The sequence below is a fragment of the Homarus americanus genome, unplaced genomic scaffold, assembly GCF_018991925.1.
Source record: "Homarus americanus isolate GMGI-L3 unplaced genomic scaffold, GMGI_Hamer_2.0 scaffold57980, whole genome shotgun sequence".
NCBI classification, from domain to species: domain Eukaryota; kingdom Metazoa; phylum Arthropoda; class Malacostraca; order Decapoda; family Nephropidae; genus Homarus; species Homarus americanus.
Window position 1 is genome coordinate 4678912 of NW_024716703.1, and position 16160 is coordinate 4695071.

The 16160-nt window shown below is 46.7% G+C and overlaps 1 protein-coding gene across 1 annotated transcript in view; it reads left to right on the forward strand.

Moving 5' to 3' along the window:
- The first annotated feature begins 260 nt into the window (after window positions 1–260).
- The window catches only part of LOC121858261, an 86777-nt gene continuing 70877 nt past the window's right edge, over window positions 261–16160 (forward strand). The window contains exons 1-2 of the mRNA XM_042354567.1: window positions 261–525; window positions 6052–6162. Coding sequence (XP_042210501.1) covers window positions 445–525; window positions 6052–6162 — 192 coding nt within the window. The 5' untranslated portion in view covers window positions 261–444. The remainder of the gene's footprint in view (window positions 526–6051; window positions 6163–16160) is intronic.

Genomic DNA, 16160 nt, shown 5'->3' on the forward strand with positions numbered 1-16160 from the left:
TGTTTGAAAATATTGTTGATGGACTTTGTGGTGAATTAAGTGCGTCTTGAATATACTTCGATGTGTGTGTTTGATGTGTGTGTACGTGTGTTACTCACTGTAGGCCTATGAACTGTTGTGATAAGTCGTATCATGTTTATGAAGACCGCTTCTTTCGGTGATTGTGGGGCCAATGGACTTAATTATACCAAAACATGGAATATAATCAGAGGGGGAGTGTCTGTAATGGTGTTGATAACATCACTTGAGGCAGAAGCGACAATGACAGTGAGGCCGTGACTGTCAGCAGAGACAACAGGACAAGGAGGCAACACGACAAGGGAAGTCAGCACCGGGAGGAGGAGGAGGAACAAGTATGTGTGTAGGAGTACTCGAGGTTGACTCCACGATCATCCCCCAAAACAACAGTGAAGACAACGACAGATCCTGAAGGAGGAGAACAACATGGAGATACAGCTCCTGAAACGCCTCTCCTTCATCAACAGAAGATGGAGTATGGCGGCGCCCATCACCAGCCCCTGGAAGGTAAGGGCGGGCTTCCATCTGCGTCAGTAGTGTTGTCTGTCGCTGTTGAGGGCACGGCTGGGGGAAGGGGGTCTGGAAGCTACTGGAAAGGAGGAAATAAGAGACAGACGAGGAAATAAATCAACAAACGGAGGAGTGTTGTAGAAAAGGTGGCCGTGTATGTGTTTGCTCAGGACTCTTGGACTCTGGGTATAGTTTAGTCCCACCCTGAGGCTGCTGGTCAGAGTAGCTTGTCATCCTTGCCTGTGTGGTGGTTGAGTACACTATGGTAATTTAAAGCGTCGGGTGAGTTTTGGTCAAGTTGTTACCACGTTAGCCACTAAGGTCACTGTTCTTCGACGTGATTATTAATAGTTCAAGTTTTTGTTCCTGTCTTGGTGGTGTTTATTGGTTCCTGTTTTTCTTGGATAGATTTTTTTTTACATGTTTTTTACTTTTTTTTTTCTTTTTTTAACTTCTTTTTACCTTTTTTTTTTTTACTTTTTTTTTTCACCTGTGCCCCAAATTTACGTTAAAGGAAAAGATGCTTCATTTACAGCACCTGGTGATTGTTTTACCTGTTTGGTCCAGCTGTAAAGAGTTGCGTCACTATACCACCAGCGACGTATAGTGGCTGGACGTAAAAGATTTGCGTCAAGGACCAATAAGATTTTTCTTTTTAAGGCGTCACTTGAGAGGTGGACAGATACCAGACAGTGACGCACCGTCCTAAATGGCTAATGGATTCTCGCCCGTACACCACCTGTGTTTAAGAGCTAATTTATACTCTCCTCTACCTCCCGTACATCCTGTTAGAGTGAGTGGCAAAGAAGAACTATAAAACAATGCGGTCAGTCATTAAGGCCTGCGGAAGGATGCTTAATTGGCAAGATTTTCAACCTTTGTACTTGCGAGTCATGGCACTATATTGGCTTGACCTTGCCTGCCCCACACCTGTCCACCAGAAGCCTTATTACTACTACTGTGTTGACCTCAAACCAGGTGACCTTCCCACATGATGAATGAACACTACAACGATTGACCTTTATTCCCGGAGAGTTATTGACCTGGGTAAAGGGGACCTCTAGTAAGCTGACGAGATATTAAGTGGATATTGTTAGGCTGCTCTGTGTGTGTGTGTGTGTGTGTGTGTGTGTGTGTGTGTGTGTGTGTGTGTGTGTGTGTGTGTGTGTGTTTACATTCTGAGGCTCTTGATTCGTTTTTTCCTGTATTCTTTCTTTTCATTCTCATTCTTGCTGCTTTCTCCCATCATTCTTATCCAATTTCTTCCTCCACTTGTCCTCTTCCTCCTCCCTCTTCATACTTATTTCTTTATGCTCCTTTCTTCTTCCTCCTACTTTCTTCCTTCCCTTCCTCCCTTCCTCATCCTCCCTCCCCTTCCTCCCCCTCCCCTCCTCCTCCTTCTCCTCCCCCCATCATGCTTTCTCCTCTTCCTCCTCCTTTCTCCTCCTCCTGCTTTCCTCCTCCTCCGCTTCCTCCTCCTCCTCCTCACCTCCTCTTTCGTTCCTCCTCTTCTAACTCCTCCTCTTCCTCCTCGAAACAATAGAGGTTTGCTTAATTTTTCGGAGGTGATGAGGAGTCCTGGCCAGATTGTGTAGAGGGAATTACCTGCATGGTTGGTGAGGCATGGGAAAGGGAAGGCGTGGAAGGAAGTATGGGAGGCGGGGATGGAAACATGGGGGTAGAAGGGAAGTATGGGAGGGCGGGAGGAAGCAGATGGATATGGAGGGAAGCATGGATAAGGGAGGGAAGCATGAATATGTGGAGGAAGCATGGATGGGCGGGAAGGTGGAAGGGAAGAATGGAGGGCGGGAGGGAAGCATGGAGGGCGTGGAAGGGAAGCATGGATGGGGTGGAGGGAAGCATGGATGGGGAGGGAAGTGGATGTGGGAGGGAAGTATGGTAGGACGTGGGAGAGAGTATGGGAAGGCGGGAGGAGGCGTAGACGGATGCGGGAGGGAAAGGTGACTAAAATTCTTCTTCCTCTTTTCCTTACTCGTCTTCTCTCCTCCACCTTCCCCTTCCTACCCCCCTTCCCACCCCCTCTACCCCTCCGCCTCTCCCCCTCTCCCTTCTCTCATAGGTGTTTACACATAAGAACCTCATGACAAATTTGTGTGATATATCAGTGATCGAAACGTGTAGGTATGACGGTTGTGTGTTTGGGGGAAAACTTAGACCGAGCCTTTGTGTACCTTTAGAGAGAAGCACCTTTGGATTGTTAGTGCTTTGGGAGACGTTCACAATGAGGTGTGTACAATAAGTGGTCGGGTAGTAAGAACGCTCTGGGATTAGTGGGAATGTTTTTGGGGTGGTTGGGAATGTTTTTTGGGGTGGTTGGGAATGTAACGTAAGAACTGAGTTAGTGGGAACGTGTCTGGGTCAGTAGCAACGTTCCTGGGTTGTCACTCACCACGTCCGGGCAGCAGAGAAAACGTCAGTTTCCACGTCTTGAGTCACTCGCTGGTCGACACACCATCAGCCGCCCTCTCTCTCTCTCTCTCTCTCTCTCTCTCTCTCTCTCTCAGCCTATTTTCCCCTACCTCATCCTGCTCTTCCTTCTACTCCTCTCTCCTCCTCATTCTCCTCTTCCTCTCTTCTTCTTCTCTCTCCTCCTCTTCCCCTTTTCTTCCTTGTCCTCATTTATTCCTTTTCTTCTCTCCTCCTCCTCCTCCTCTCTCTCTTTGCTCATCTTTCCTCTCCTCTTCCCTCTTTCTTCTCTTGATTTATTCTTCTTCCCTGCTTCCTTATTGTCCTCGTTTCTTCCTCCTCTTCTCTTCTTCCCCTTCTTTCTCATTGCTCTTCTTCATTCTTCTTTCTTCTTCATTCTTCCTCCTCCTCCCTTCTTTCTCCACCTCCTCGCCCAGTATTTTCATAGGAATTATAAAAACTCGTGAATACACCCCGGCGTGAGGACTCCCGCTGAGGTCTTTGTCAGGTGTATTAATCAATTTCCTTGAGTTTTTTCCCTCTAGGGGTAATGGTAGTTATATCAGGGGTATGTAGGTCAGGGGTGGTGGTAGTCAGGAAGGGGTGGGTAGCTGTGACTGCGGCCAAGCGACTGATTCTTAACGTGACTTCCTCCTCTACCTGGGGTTTGGATTCTGTTGTTTTCGTTCGGGTAAAGTTGAGACGTGAAGACGGATTCATTGAGAGAGTAAGGAGTGGCTGAATTAATTTATTGTTGGCTATTCTCCTATCTATCTATCTGTCTATATATCTATCTGTCTATATCTATCTATTCTATCTTTATCTATCTCTTTATCTATCTATATATTCCTGTGTTTTTTCCCCGCCCGGCTGGGAACACTGAAGACGCACACAGGTTATCAGTTGGGTATTGTAATCTCTTCCTCCTATCCCACACAACCTGACACTCTCTCGTCCCCACCTCCTCCCCTCCCCTCTTCCTCCTCCTCCCCCTCCTCCTCCTTCTCTTCCTCCTCCCTCCTCTCCTCCTCTTCCCTCCTCCTCCTCCTCCTCCTCCTCCTCCTCCTCCTCCTCTTCCTCCTCCCTCCTCCTCCTCCCTCCTCTTCCTCTCCCCTCTTCCTCCCCTTCCTCCCGCCTCCCCTTCCTCCTCCTCCTCCTCCTCCTCCTCCTCCTCCTCTCCTCCTCTCCTCCCTCCCCTCCCCCTTCCTCCCTCCCCTTCTTCCCTCTCCTCCCCTTCTTCCTTTTCCTCCTCTTCCTCTTCCTCCCCCTCCTCTCCTCCTCTCCTTTCCTCTTCGTTTTCCTTCTCATTTCTTCCTCCTCTCCTTCCTCTCTCCTTCCCTCCCTGGTTGAAGACACGAGAACACACCTTGCTAATTAACCTAATCACAGTTCTTAAATATTTCGTATATTTTTTCCTCGTATCTGATAACGTGTTTAATCTGGTTATAATCTATGATATCAACGTATTGGTCGACTCTCAGAGATTAGTAATGTGTTTTTGTTTGTTTTTCTCCCTAATTAGTGATAAAGGACCTAACCTAACCTATTGTAACCTAACCTATTGTAACCTAACCTAAACTAACCTATTGTAACTTAGCCAAACCTAATGTAACCTAACTATAACTTAGCCTCATGTAACCTAACCTAACCTATTGTGACTTAACCTAACCTAACCTAACGTAACTTAACCTAAAACTAATTTAACCCATAAAGCAAAATAAATATAAAGACATTAGAATAAACTGTAGCTTCTGTTGTGATAAGTTCTTGTAGTAATTCCCCCGAGGACCACCAGAGGGCCAGGAGAAGGACGTTGTTATGTGTAAACAATTCATCATAAGAGGACTCACCATCGTGTCCTACTGGAGGATTTGTTGTGGTTGGTAAAATCCTTCCCACGGTAGCCGGATCCTTTAGGCCCCCTGGGATACCTCTAGGATACTCCTCCCTCCCTCTCCCTTCACCCTCCCTCTCCTCTCCCCACCCCCTCCCCTATAGTCAGTAACCCCCGTGGACACCGGCGACCCACCTCCCCCCCTGTTCTCTCTCTCTCCCCTGCGGCCCAACCAGCCCACGGACATCCCTCAAACAAATTACAGACGCCATGACTCAAGATTGATGGCCACTATCGCTCCATACATCAATTAATTATTTATGTCTCAAAGTTGATAATAATCAATTTGTCCCTAAACCTCGAGGTGGTGTGACGGCCACCCGCTTCAACTCTATACTCCCATCAAGGTCACAAAGAATCGTAGGAGTTTAGGATGTTGTTGATTCAGTTAAGGAAGAGAGATCCTTCAGGAGTCTTATTAAGATGAAGAGAAGGTGTGAAGGAATGGTAGAGATGGACAGGTGTGAAGGAATGGTAGAAGGAGATGGACAGGTGTGAAGGAATGGTAGAGAGACGGAAATGACAGAAATCGGAAGCCTTAAGCCCTTCAATTTGATAAGAATCATAACTAATCCACTTCACCACCCACGCCACCCACCTCGCCACCACCTGCCCGTACCAGCCTCAATTAAGGTACAGGTAGACGCGATGCTCAAGTACTAATGGTTGTCCTTGAAGTTATTCCCTTGATACTTATATTATTATTATTATTATTATTATTATTATTATTATTATTATTATTATTATTGTTGTTGTTGTTGTTGTTGTTGTTTGTTTTGTTGTTGTTGTTTTTGTTATTGATATTTGCGTTATTATCACTTGTTGTCGTTAGTATTCTTATTGTTATTATTATTGTTATTTTTATTGTTATTGACGTGTTATAACCAGGAAATAGAGCAACCATTAGTCTTTGTCCAATCATTGTGTAAGATTCATAAACAATTGAGTGTGTTGTGGTCACTGCAAGGTGTGTGTGTGTGTGTGTGTTCTGGTATTCAAGTGGCACGGTGTTCGTCATCCCATTATCACTACCTATGAGATAACAATTGCTCGTTGAGTCATTTTGCCGCATTCATTGACGCTAGTGAGTTGTGAGTCACATTATGAGTCATCTGTGAGGGGGAAATTTATGAGAAACTTCTGTATGTATGTCAGGTTTTCCTCGAGGACTGATCTGGTTACCTTTTCCTTCTTGATTACAGGTGGAGCGGTTGTCGGAATACGAGCAGTACTTCGCCTCTCTATTGGTCGACACTCACCCTGACCACCCCGATCGTCACCATCTCACCAATCACCATGACACGCTCACACAGGTAAGTCCCTGGTCCCCACCACGTAAGTCCTCACCATGGCTGTTTACTACCATGACACTAACAGGTAAGTCCCCGCCATACCTGTAATAACACACACACACACACACACACACACACACACACACACACACACACACACACACACACACCTGAAATAGCCCCTCGTTAACGCCGACTTGTTATGATCAACAGAATGGTGTGACATTACTGTAGGTTAATGTGGTAAAGGTCTTATATATTCCTGTGGTTAAATATATCTGATCACCTGAAGAATCTCCACTGCAGCTTATTTCACCTAAAGATTAACCACCTTAACGTTAACCTAAACCCGAGGTAGTGTTAGGGTGTTTATTCTTGAGGTTAGTGGTATTTAACATGCGAATCCACGATAGTTTTCAGGTCGAGGTGCTGTGTTGATATACTACCGTAGTCTGTGCGTGAAGTGTGTAGCACAGAAAATGGGACGCCCGAGTCATAACTAGTTGTGGTGGCGACCGACAGATGGCACCACGGGTCTCGTTCTGAGTGTGTTGTTGCTGGACGTGTAGGAATGATCGAGATGTGGAATGTAGTGAAGATAATGAGGATATTAGTAGTTTATGGTAGTTAATTTAGGTTATATAGCCTGACCACGGAATACTACAGAATACAGCACCCTGTAGTTTGTAATTACTGTATTCGTACTTGTATTGGCTGTACTTGTAATATAGCTGTAGGTCATGAATTGTATCCCGCGTGTATAGTAGTCCAGATTATTTTAAGTATTACTTTGGGAATATTCCTCGTAAATTAATATATAAATGACCCTTATTGGTGAATGACTTTTTACCTGTGTACAGGCATTGAGAGAGAGAGAGAGTATGGAGTCACCTATTTTGGGTTGGTCAGGTGTGAGGTAGGCAGGTGGTCCAGGTGGGGGTGCTAACAGGTCAACAGGTAAGGTCAATAAGAAAGTCCTAATTAAGGACGGTAGAGGTCAGGTGAGGTTATTTCTCCCTCTATTTATATATAGGGGTTAGCAGGTATAGGTAAAAAAAATCATGTCAGGTCATTATAGGTCACGACGTACAAAGAGTTGAGGAGGTCAGGTCTTGAAGGAGAGAGAAGGTGGAAGTCAGTGTTGTGGGGGTAATCATGTCGGAGTGTGGCTTGCTGGTGAGTTCAGATCAAATAAGACTCCACCCTAGTATAATTAGTTTAACCTTAATGAGAGATAAATAATTAGTATCCCCTCACTATCCCGTTCCTCCCCCCCCTCACTATCCCGTTCCTCCACCCCCCCTCACTATCACGTTCCTCCACCCCCCACTATCGTTCTCCACCCCCCACTATCGTTCCTCCACCCCCCCTCCTATCACGTTCATCCACCCCTGCTCCACGTTCCTCCACACCCCCCCTCACTATCACGTTCCTCCACCCCTCCCTACGAGAGATGAGGGGCTTAGGTTGGGGGGGGGATGTAAAGTAGTTTGTATCCAGCCAAAAAGGTCCGCTGGTAATTACCCATCATAAGTAGTTAAGCCTTTGTGTGATGAAATTTATATATATAATAGATCTTTCCTGTTGTGATTAATGAACTGTTCCTGGCGGGGCTGGTAATGGTCTGCCAGGAGACAAACACCATTTACTGATCATTACGACTAAAATTTGTTTCTTGTTTTGGTCTGTATTTTAATTAATTTTGGTTATGTATACCTGTTAATGGACTCTACCTGACGACGTGTGTGTGTGTGTGTGTGTGTGTGATACGAAACCTGACGATGATGATACCGCTTCTGGCACCAAGATTTAATTGGAGAGTTGTAGTTTGTGTCGTGGTGTGTGACTTACCTGTAGTTAATTACAGGTGAGGTTAAGGCTGGCTGACGATCTATGCTCTGGTGACTCCCTGTTAAAAAATTGGGATGAGTCAATTGGTGTAATGTTCCTCTTAAGGATATTACCCCTCCCCTCCCCTCCTTCCCCCCTCTCCTCCTCCTTCTTTCTCTTTTCCCTCTCTCCTCCCTCTCCCTCTTCTCCCCCCTCCTCCCTCCTTTTCCTTTTCCCCTCTCCTACCTCCTCCTCCCCATCCCCCCTCCCCCTTCAGCTTCACTGTGGTAACAACTCTAGCTTTTAAGAAATTGATTGTCATTACGTAAAGAAAAACAGCTGTCGGGACTTTAATTGGTGATTAGAGGTTTATCATAGCAATCACAGTGGCAAGTAGTGTAAGATGGTGTGAAATTGATAGTGTGGGGAGGGGGGGGGGAGTTGGTGTTATCAGAATGTGCTGGTGATATAACACCGAGGGCCTCACTACTAATACTATGGCACAAGTTAAGTCCTTTATGGTGGTGCTTAACCCAGGTGTGTGGCGTAGTGTGGTGTGGTGTGGTGTGGTGTGGTGTGGCGTGTGTGGGGGTCATGTTGGCTCTACCACTAGACACGATCGCCCTCATGGGTTTGTTAATATTATTTTTATTATTATTATTTTTATTATTATTATTATTATTATTATTATTATTATTATTATTATTATTATTACCTGCAGCCACAAACAGCAACAGCTCAGCCAATCTAATAATAGTAGTAGTAGGAATAGCAGCAGTAGTATAGTAATTGTGGATGTAATAGCGGTAGTAGTAGTAGTAGTATTGTAGTAGTAGAGTTAATAATAATAATGGACTATTAGTAATAATAGTTGAGGTAACCACTATTCACCAACCTTATTCACAACACCTACCTAATTCCCCCCCTCCTCCTCTTCCCCCCCTCCCCCTCACTCCTCTTCTTCCCCTCCTCCCCCCTCCTCCCCCTCCCCTCCCCTCCTCCACACAAATTCTTCAGGCCTCTTTATGGTGTGAAGCATGCTAATGCCCCCAGCATCTGTATAATCGGGCTGTAGTATCGGGCCGGTGTAATCGGATTTGAGAAAGTCTTGGCTAGTCCGTGACGATTGTGTATTACGAGATGAAAAGAGCTTGATGTGGCGGATGAGGGAATATGTAGTGGTTGTTGTGGTAGTAGGGTTCGTTGGTGGTTGTGGGTGGTGTGGTGAGGAAGGGTGGTATAGTGGTGGTAACTGTTGGTGGATGAGTAGTGGTACTGGGGTGGATGGGTAGTGGTACTGGGGTGGATGGGTGGTGGCACTGGGGTGGATAGCAAGGTGTCAGGCTGACCTCCTGCCTCCTTATCCCTACTCACGCGTGACATTGGGGGTGGTGGGGAATGGGAGGGGAATGAGGGGTAGGTAGGAGCGTGGAGACAGGTGGGCGGGCTGGCGCGTGTTGGGTAGCCAAGCTGGGAGTAAGCACAGCGCCTCACACTGATCACAACACACTGATAAGCTTTTGTAGCCTCAGGGAAATGCTGGGTAAAGGGGAGAGAGCAGGTGAAATGAGAAGGGGGTGAGGAGAGAAGGGGTAAGAAGAAACAGGTGAGAAGGTATTTGGGAATGGGAGAGAGAGTAAGAAAAGAGGATGGAATGGAAAGGATGGCATGAGAAGGGCAGGGAAAATGAGGAAGGAAATTAGAATAAACAAAGGGAAGGATAAAGGAGCGAAGGAAGGAGGGACGAACTAGCCAGGTGAGAGGGTGGGGGGGGGGACAGGTAATAATTATCAAGGTAAGTAATCACCACGTAGTATCTCGACCAGTTCCTCCCCACCTGAGTCTTGATTTACCTGGAGGGGTGATAAAGGGAAGGTTAGTTAATGGTTTACGTCACGGAGTACATAAGGGGGGAGGGGTTTGTGAAGGGAGGGGGTAGGAGGAAGGGGTTTGTGAAGGGAGGAGGAAGGGGGAGGTTGTGTAGGGTGGGGGGCGAAGGGTTGTGTCTTGGTGGTGATGGATCGATTGGTTGAATGAGTTGCCAGGTTGTAATGGGGGTGAGGGGTTGTTGGGTTGGACTGTGGTTAGGAAGGTGGTGGTGTTGTAGGGAGTAATGGTGGCTAGTGGTGATGGTAAGGATGGTAGACTGGTGTGATGGTAGTAATGGTAGATACATGTGTAGTGGTAGTGAAAGGGGGGGACATAGAGAATGGTTTACGAAGCGCGACAGTGTCTACAATAACAGTGGACGGTAATTTGTGTGGTCGAGTCGGTGAGATATATATATATATTTGAGGGAGGTTTCCGTGTTGACATGGTCGCTGGGAGTTACTGGTATCAAGGACTGTGACAATACCTGTAATAACGACAATGTTGGGGAGGGGTGGGGAGGAGGGGAAGGGTGGGGAGGAGGGGAAGGGAAGGGGAGTTAGCGTGCAAGAGTCACCCGTCGTTCTGCTCCTCCCCTCCCCTCCCTCCCCTCAGAACAGTGGTCGATACAACACCCACCCTTTTCCACCCCCAACTACAGCGTACTACCTCCGGGTGGGTCCTCAAGTCACTCCCAAGTTGCAGAATTATGAAGGATTGTTTGGTCATTATACGTTCCGTGTTGGTTCTCGTGTTCCATTACATTATTTTTACCGGACGTTGGTGGCGTGAGTTGACGCCGCCATACACGGAACGTCTTGAAATGTTGACCAATAATATAAACATTACTTTCTTCCGGGTTGTGTTAGTGAAGGAAGGTGTTTGATATTAATGTTAATATCTTCCGGGTTATGTTAATATAGATACGTTTATAAGTAGATGTCTTAAAAAGGGGGAATTTATATATTACTAATTTATAAAAGAAAATAAATATGTTTGAGTATTTTTATAATAGGTTTGTTGGCCCTTCATAAAGTTATTTTACCTTACGAGTTTATAATGAAGATAGAGGTAAGTGAATGAGTGTTATAGGTATATGTGGATTGTGTGGGTAGATGGATAGAGTAGTGGGGTGTAACTGGAACTGTGTGGTGGGTCTTTGTGTGGATATCCGACAGGTGAGGGAGGCGGATTGGGGAGGCAAGGTGTAACGATTGAGGGAGAGACTAAGGATTGTGGAGGAGGACACTAGGGAACAGAGGAGGAGGAGGAGGAGGAATGAGCGAGTGAGAGAATTGGAAGGATGAGGAGAGAGAAAGAGAGAGTGCGCGTGAGGGTGTGTGTGGGCGTGTGGGCGTGAGAAAAGGTGAAAGGGCTGGTACAAGGAGGAGGAAAGAGAGAGTGCGCGTGAGGGTGTGTGTGGGCGTGTGGGCGTGAGAAAAGGTGAAAGGGTTGGTACAAGGAGGAGGAAAGAGAGAGTGTGTGGGGGGAGAAGAGGGGAAGGGGTAAGGGGTGTTGAGGTGGACGGGCAGCCACAGTGAACAAGATTGATTATACATGAGCAAATGGGACGAATGTGGTACAGTCATGATTCCCTCCCCTCACCCCCTTCCTCCCCCATCCCCTTCCTTCCCCATCCCTTCTCCCCCATCCCCGTCCTCCCCATCCGTCCTCCCCCATCCCCTTCCTCCCCCATCCCCGTCCTCCCCCATCCCATCCTCCCCCATCCCTACATCCCGTCTCCCCCCATCCCGTCCTCCCTTCCCTTCATACTACCCGTCTCCTCTCATATTGCCCATCTCTCCTCCTCACACTACCTTCTCCTCACTCATATCACCACTTTCCCCCTCCCTCCTCCCCCTCCACTCCTCCCCTCCCCCTAACCTTTCCACCCGTCAGACTGTCATGCACAACACCTGATCTTGCCCTCTGCGTGAGTTCCATACTGGACAGGTAATTAGTTACATATTACTCCTTGCTTTGTGTGTTGCTTCATCATATTGTTTTCAAGGACCTTGTTGCATGTTGTCAGAAAATCATACTGTGGTAAATGTAATCCAGGTGTGTGTGTGTGTGTGTGTGTGTGTGTGTGTGTGTGTGTGTGTGTGTGTGTGTCTGTGTGTGTGTGTGTGTATTGATTACCCTAGGGCCAGGTGAGTAATGGTTACAACGGGACATATTTGTGCACGGGAGCGAGTTTCCGGGTGCTGGTCCTCTCTCTCTAGCTCACGCCCTGGCCTCGAGGTTCACAGGTTTACCCAATGTGATTCTTACCCCAGATTGAAGACGTGAGAACACATTAATTTTATTTGTTTACTTGTGGATTCGGATCTCCTGAAGAATCTAGACCTCAGCTTATTTCACTGAAGGATTAACCTAACCTAACCTAACCTAACCTAACCTAACCTAACCTAAACTAAACTGGACTGGAGACGTGAGGAGCCATCTGATTAGTGTATTAGGGAAACGACACAAAATTGGTGGGCAAGGAAGACAGACAGAGACAGATAGACAGGGAGAGACAGAGACAGATAGACAGGGAGAGACAGACACAGACAGAAAGAGAGACACAGGGAGGAAGAAAGTGTTGTCTTATTTTTACTTTCAATTCCGTAGAAGAAATAAATTGTGTTCTGGGTTTTGAATGATAGTTTTGTTTTTGTTTGACTTGGGGTGTTGTTGTTGTTGAATGTTTTTGTTGTTGTGTGTCATCGTGTGTGTTGGTGTGACTTCGCGTGACCTCGCCTGGTGTATCGGGGGTCACGAATCAAGATACTAGTATGATTTATGATGGTTAATAGTTATTGTAAGTGTGTGTGTGTGTTGCTCCTGATTCTGGCACTGGCGGGATCATCAACATCACAACAAACTCAGGAAAGTTTCTGGTAAATAGGAAAAACATCGTAGCATCAGCTCATTACGCTCATAAGTTGGTTTGTGTGGTGACTAGTTCGCGTGCCGCCAATTACACTGTTCTTGTCCTAGTCGCATGCATCAGGACCCAGAGTTGCGGGTGCGGTACGCAGCCGTAGCTAAGCTTCCGTGACCCCGTGACAAGCCTGGCCCAAAGCTGTTGCCGCTGCTTCTCCTCCTACTACTACACAAACAACGTTACTACTACTACTACTGTGTTCCTGCTTAGGTAATGTGCTGGTAGAACGAGAGAGGGCGTTGTGTAGCGTTATATGTTTATTGATGTTTATGTCGTAATGTGATCACAAGTTGTTAGAATCTAGATGATGGTAACGCAGTATTGTGGTGTACCAGGTGTCAGCGTTCCTACCCAGCAGTGAGTCAGATTATGGTGGCGTGAGGCGAGTCACTGGCGCCTCCTCCCCCCCCCCCACACCTTAATGAGGCTTAGCTTCAGGTGCCTCTGTGACCACGAGACGTGACTCTTATGACCCAGGCCAGCAGACCTTGACCCGGGTGGTTAGGTAACGCGGTCTCTCGGTGATCCAGTAGGACAATCTTGCCAATCCCTGAACTTGAAGGTAAGATCCCAGGTGGCCCAGCTCAGCCGAGACCACCGTGCTTGGGCGCTCCAGTAAAGGCCAACCAGACCTATGGAGGGCTGGTCCCGGGTTGTCTCGACTGGAAGACCCTGTACAATACCCGTGGTTGAGGTAGTTTGAGAGTTCACTGACCAGTTACACCGCCTAGCCCCAAGTGGCAAGGGTTCCAGAGCGTCGAGCAGTGAGGACCTTGCATGATACCCTGAGGTGCATCAGGACACTCCTATAAATAACCAGCCAGACCCTGACCTTAGGAGGGGGTGGAAGGTCCTTGAGTGAATCCAGGAAGGACCTTGACCGATACACTTTCCTGTGGTGGGACCTGAGACGCTCCTTTAAGGATTACGTCAATACTTCTGCAGGACCTCCCGACCTCGCGTGTTTTAATGGTTATATCGTGACACTGATGGGGCGACCTGTGATCACGGCGCAGCTAATAATTCTTTCTCATTCTTCTTCAATTCTTATCTTTCTTTCTCAATTCCTTTTCTCTTTTCTTTAATTCTTATCTTTCTTCCTCAATTCCTTCTTTTTCTTCTTCTCTATTATTTATCTCTCTCTTACACCCTAAACTCCTCTCGTAAGTCTAGACAAAAATAACAAGCCTAAATAAAAGTCTTTCGTTATACCTGAAGATAATTAACACAGGTTTGTAATGAATTAATCAACATACCTGAATCAAGACGTTAAGAATCACCTGTGGATCGCCCGAATATAATCCACCACGGGACATAATGGCTATAGTTTGTGTGGCAGTGTTGGGTAATTGGTGCAGTGATGCCAGAGTTGGTGGGTGGTTTAGGTAGGGAGAAGGAGGGAGAGATTGAGGTATTGGTGTGGGTTATTTTTGGTCATCCTCCCTGTCTCTCTTCCCCCTTCTTCCCTCCCTCCTGCTGCCTTGTCTTCTTCCCCCCTCTCTCTCTCTCTCTCTCTCTCTCTCTCTCTCTCTCTCTCTCGACCTTCACCTTGCTAGGTCACGGAAGCTACAGTCTCCACACATTTCCTAATTACTTCCCATTGCAGGTAATTTACTTTAGGTAATGAGGGGGAGGAGGTAAGATGATGTCAAACTCAGGTATATTTCACAAGCTTAACCCAATTTCCCCGGCCGTCGTAAATTGTGAATTCTTAGTAATGGGAGATAAGGTTTTGCTTTTGTATTTTGCGCGTCGTAGCTCTACATGTTAGGGGTCGAGGTAGTAGGCTCTTGTTTGGCTATGCAGGTGGTAGGTTATATATATCGCACACACACACACACACACACACACACACACACATACACACACACGTACATTAAACATGGGCGTGTTTACAAGGGGCAGCAACAAGACGTGGGTGTGAATGGGTGGACTTGGTTATTCTTGAGACCCAAGTGGGTAAGGACATGGGAGGGACACTACCACACTAAGGGAGGGACATGGGAGGGACACTACCACACTAAGGGAGGGACACTACCACACTAAGGGAGGGACATGGGAGGGACACTGTCTAATTAAGGGAGGGACACCAAGGGAGGGGACGTATAGAGACTAACCCACTGCTATCATTGATTAAATATTGACCAAGTGAGTTAGGGACGTCCTTCCTTCCTTCCTTCATACTTTCCTTCATTCCTTCTTCCCTCCCTTCCTTCATTCATTCCTCCCCCCCTTCCTTCATTCCTCCCTCTCTAACTCCATTCCTTCCTTCCCACTTTCTACAAACAGTAACTTGAGCATTTGTTATAGTCTCTCATTAACGTTCGTGGTACATTTTCTTTGGTGTCGGTGTGAGGGGAGGGAGGGGGGGGGGAGTGGGTGGATGGTGTGGTTGTGGAATGGGAGGGTGTGGACTCTGAAGGGGTGGAGGAGGGATGTGGAAGGGTGTATGTACTATGAAGGGAGTGTGGAGGGATGTGTAGGTGGTGGAGAGATGTGTGGCGGAGTGGGATGAAGTGGAGTGTGGTGGTGGAGTAGGTGGTTGAGTGCGTGTGTCGTCCACCAACAAACTTACTCGCGTGCACGATTCTGGGCCTGCGTGTGTTTGTGTGTGTGTGTGCGCATTATCAGGTTGCATCTCACAAGCCGTTAACAGACCGGAAATAAATACATTATTGCCGCCATTCAAATAACATAACATGACACATCTGTTGGGTTATGTAATTCCATCTGTTTCTCTGTTGTGGTGAATTACTTATACTCTTCATTCTGTTTATGTTCCTGTTAGTGACGTCATCCTACCGTTAATTGACGTTTTATTTTCATTATTTTTTTTTATTTTTTTTAGTTGTGTGTTTGTTTATTTTTTTATTTACCTACTTATTCATATTTATCTTCATTATATCATCAGCATACCCAAAATCTTCCTTTGTGTTTAACTAATTTCCTCCTCAGATTTTTCGCTAACCGCTCTCATTGTTCACTAAGGTAATAACAACAACAGCTGCATCTGCCTGACTCCTCCCTCATAGGCGCAGGAAATGGCGGGGTATTGAATTGATGTCTTGTCATGACTGTGTGACGTGTTAAGGAGTTTTCTTTATTCTTCTTCATCATCAGGGGACAGAGATTAGCTGGGGGAGGGGAGGGGGAAGGGGTGGGAGAGGAAGGGAAATACTGAGAGTAGAACAGAAGGAAATTATTAATCAGGTGTTTTGGGGAGATCATGGACGAGTTGTTTCCAGTAGACAGGTGTGTTGGTGAGTAGGAACAGGTGTGGGGTCTTGGGAGATAAGTGTGTAGGGTATTAAGGTGTAGGGGGTATTAGGGACAGGTGTGGGGTATTGGGCAGGTGTGGGGTGTGGGGCAGTTGTGGGGGTATGCAGGG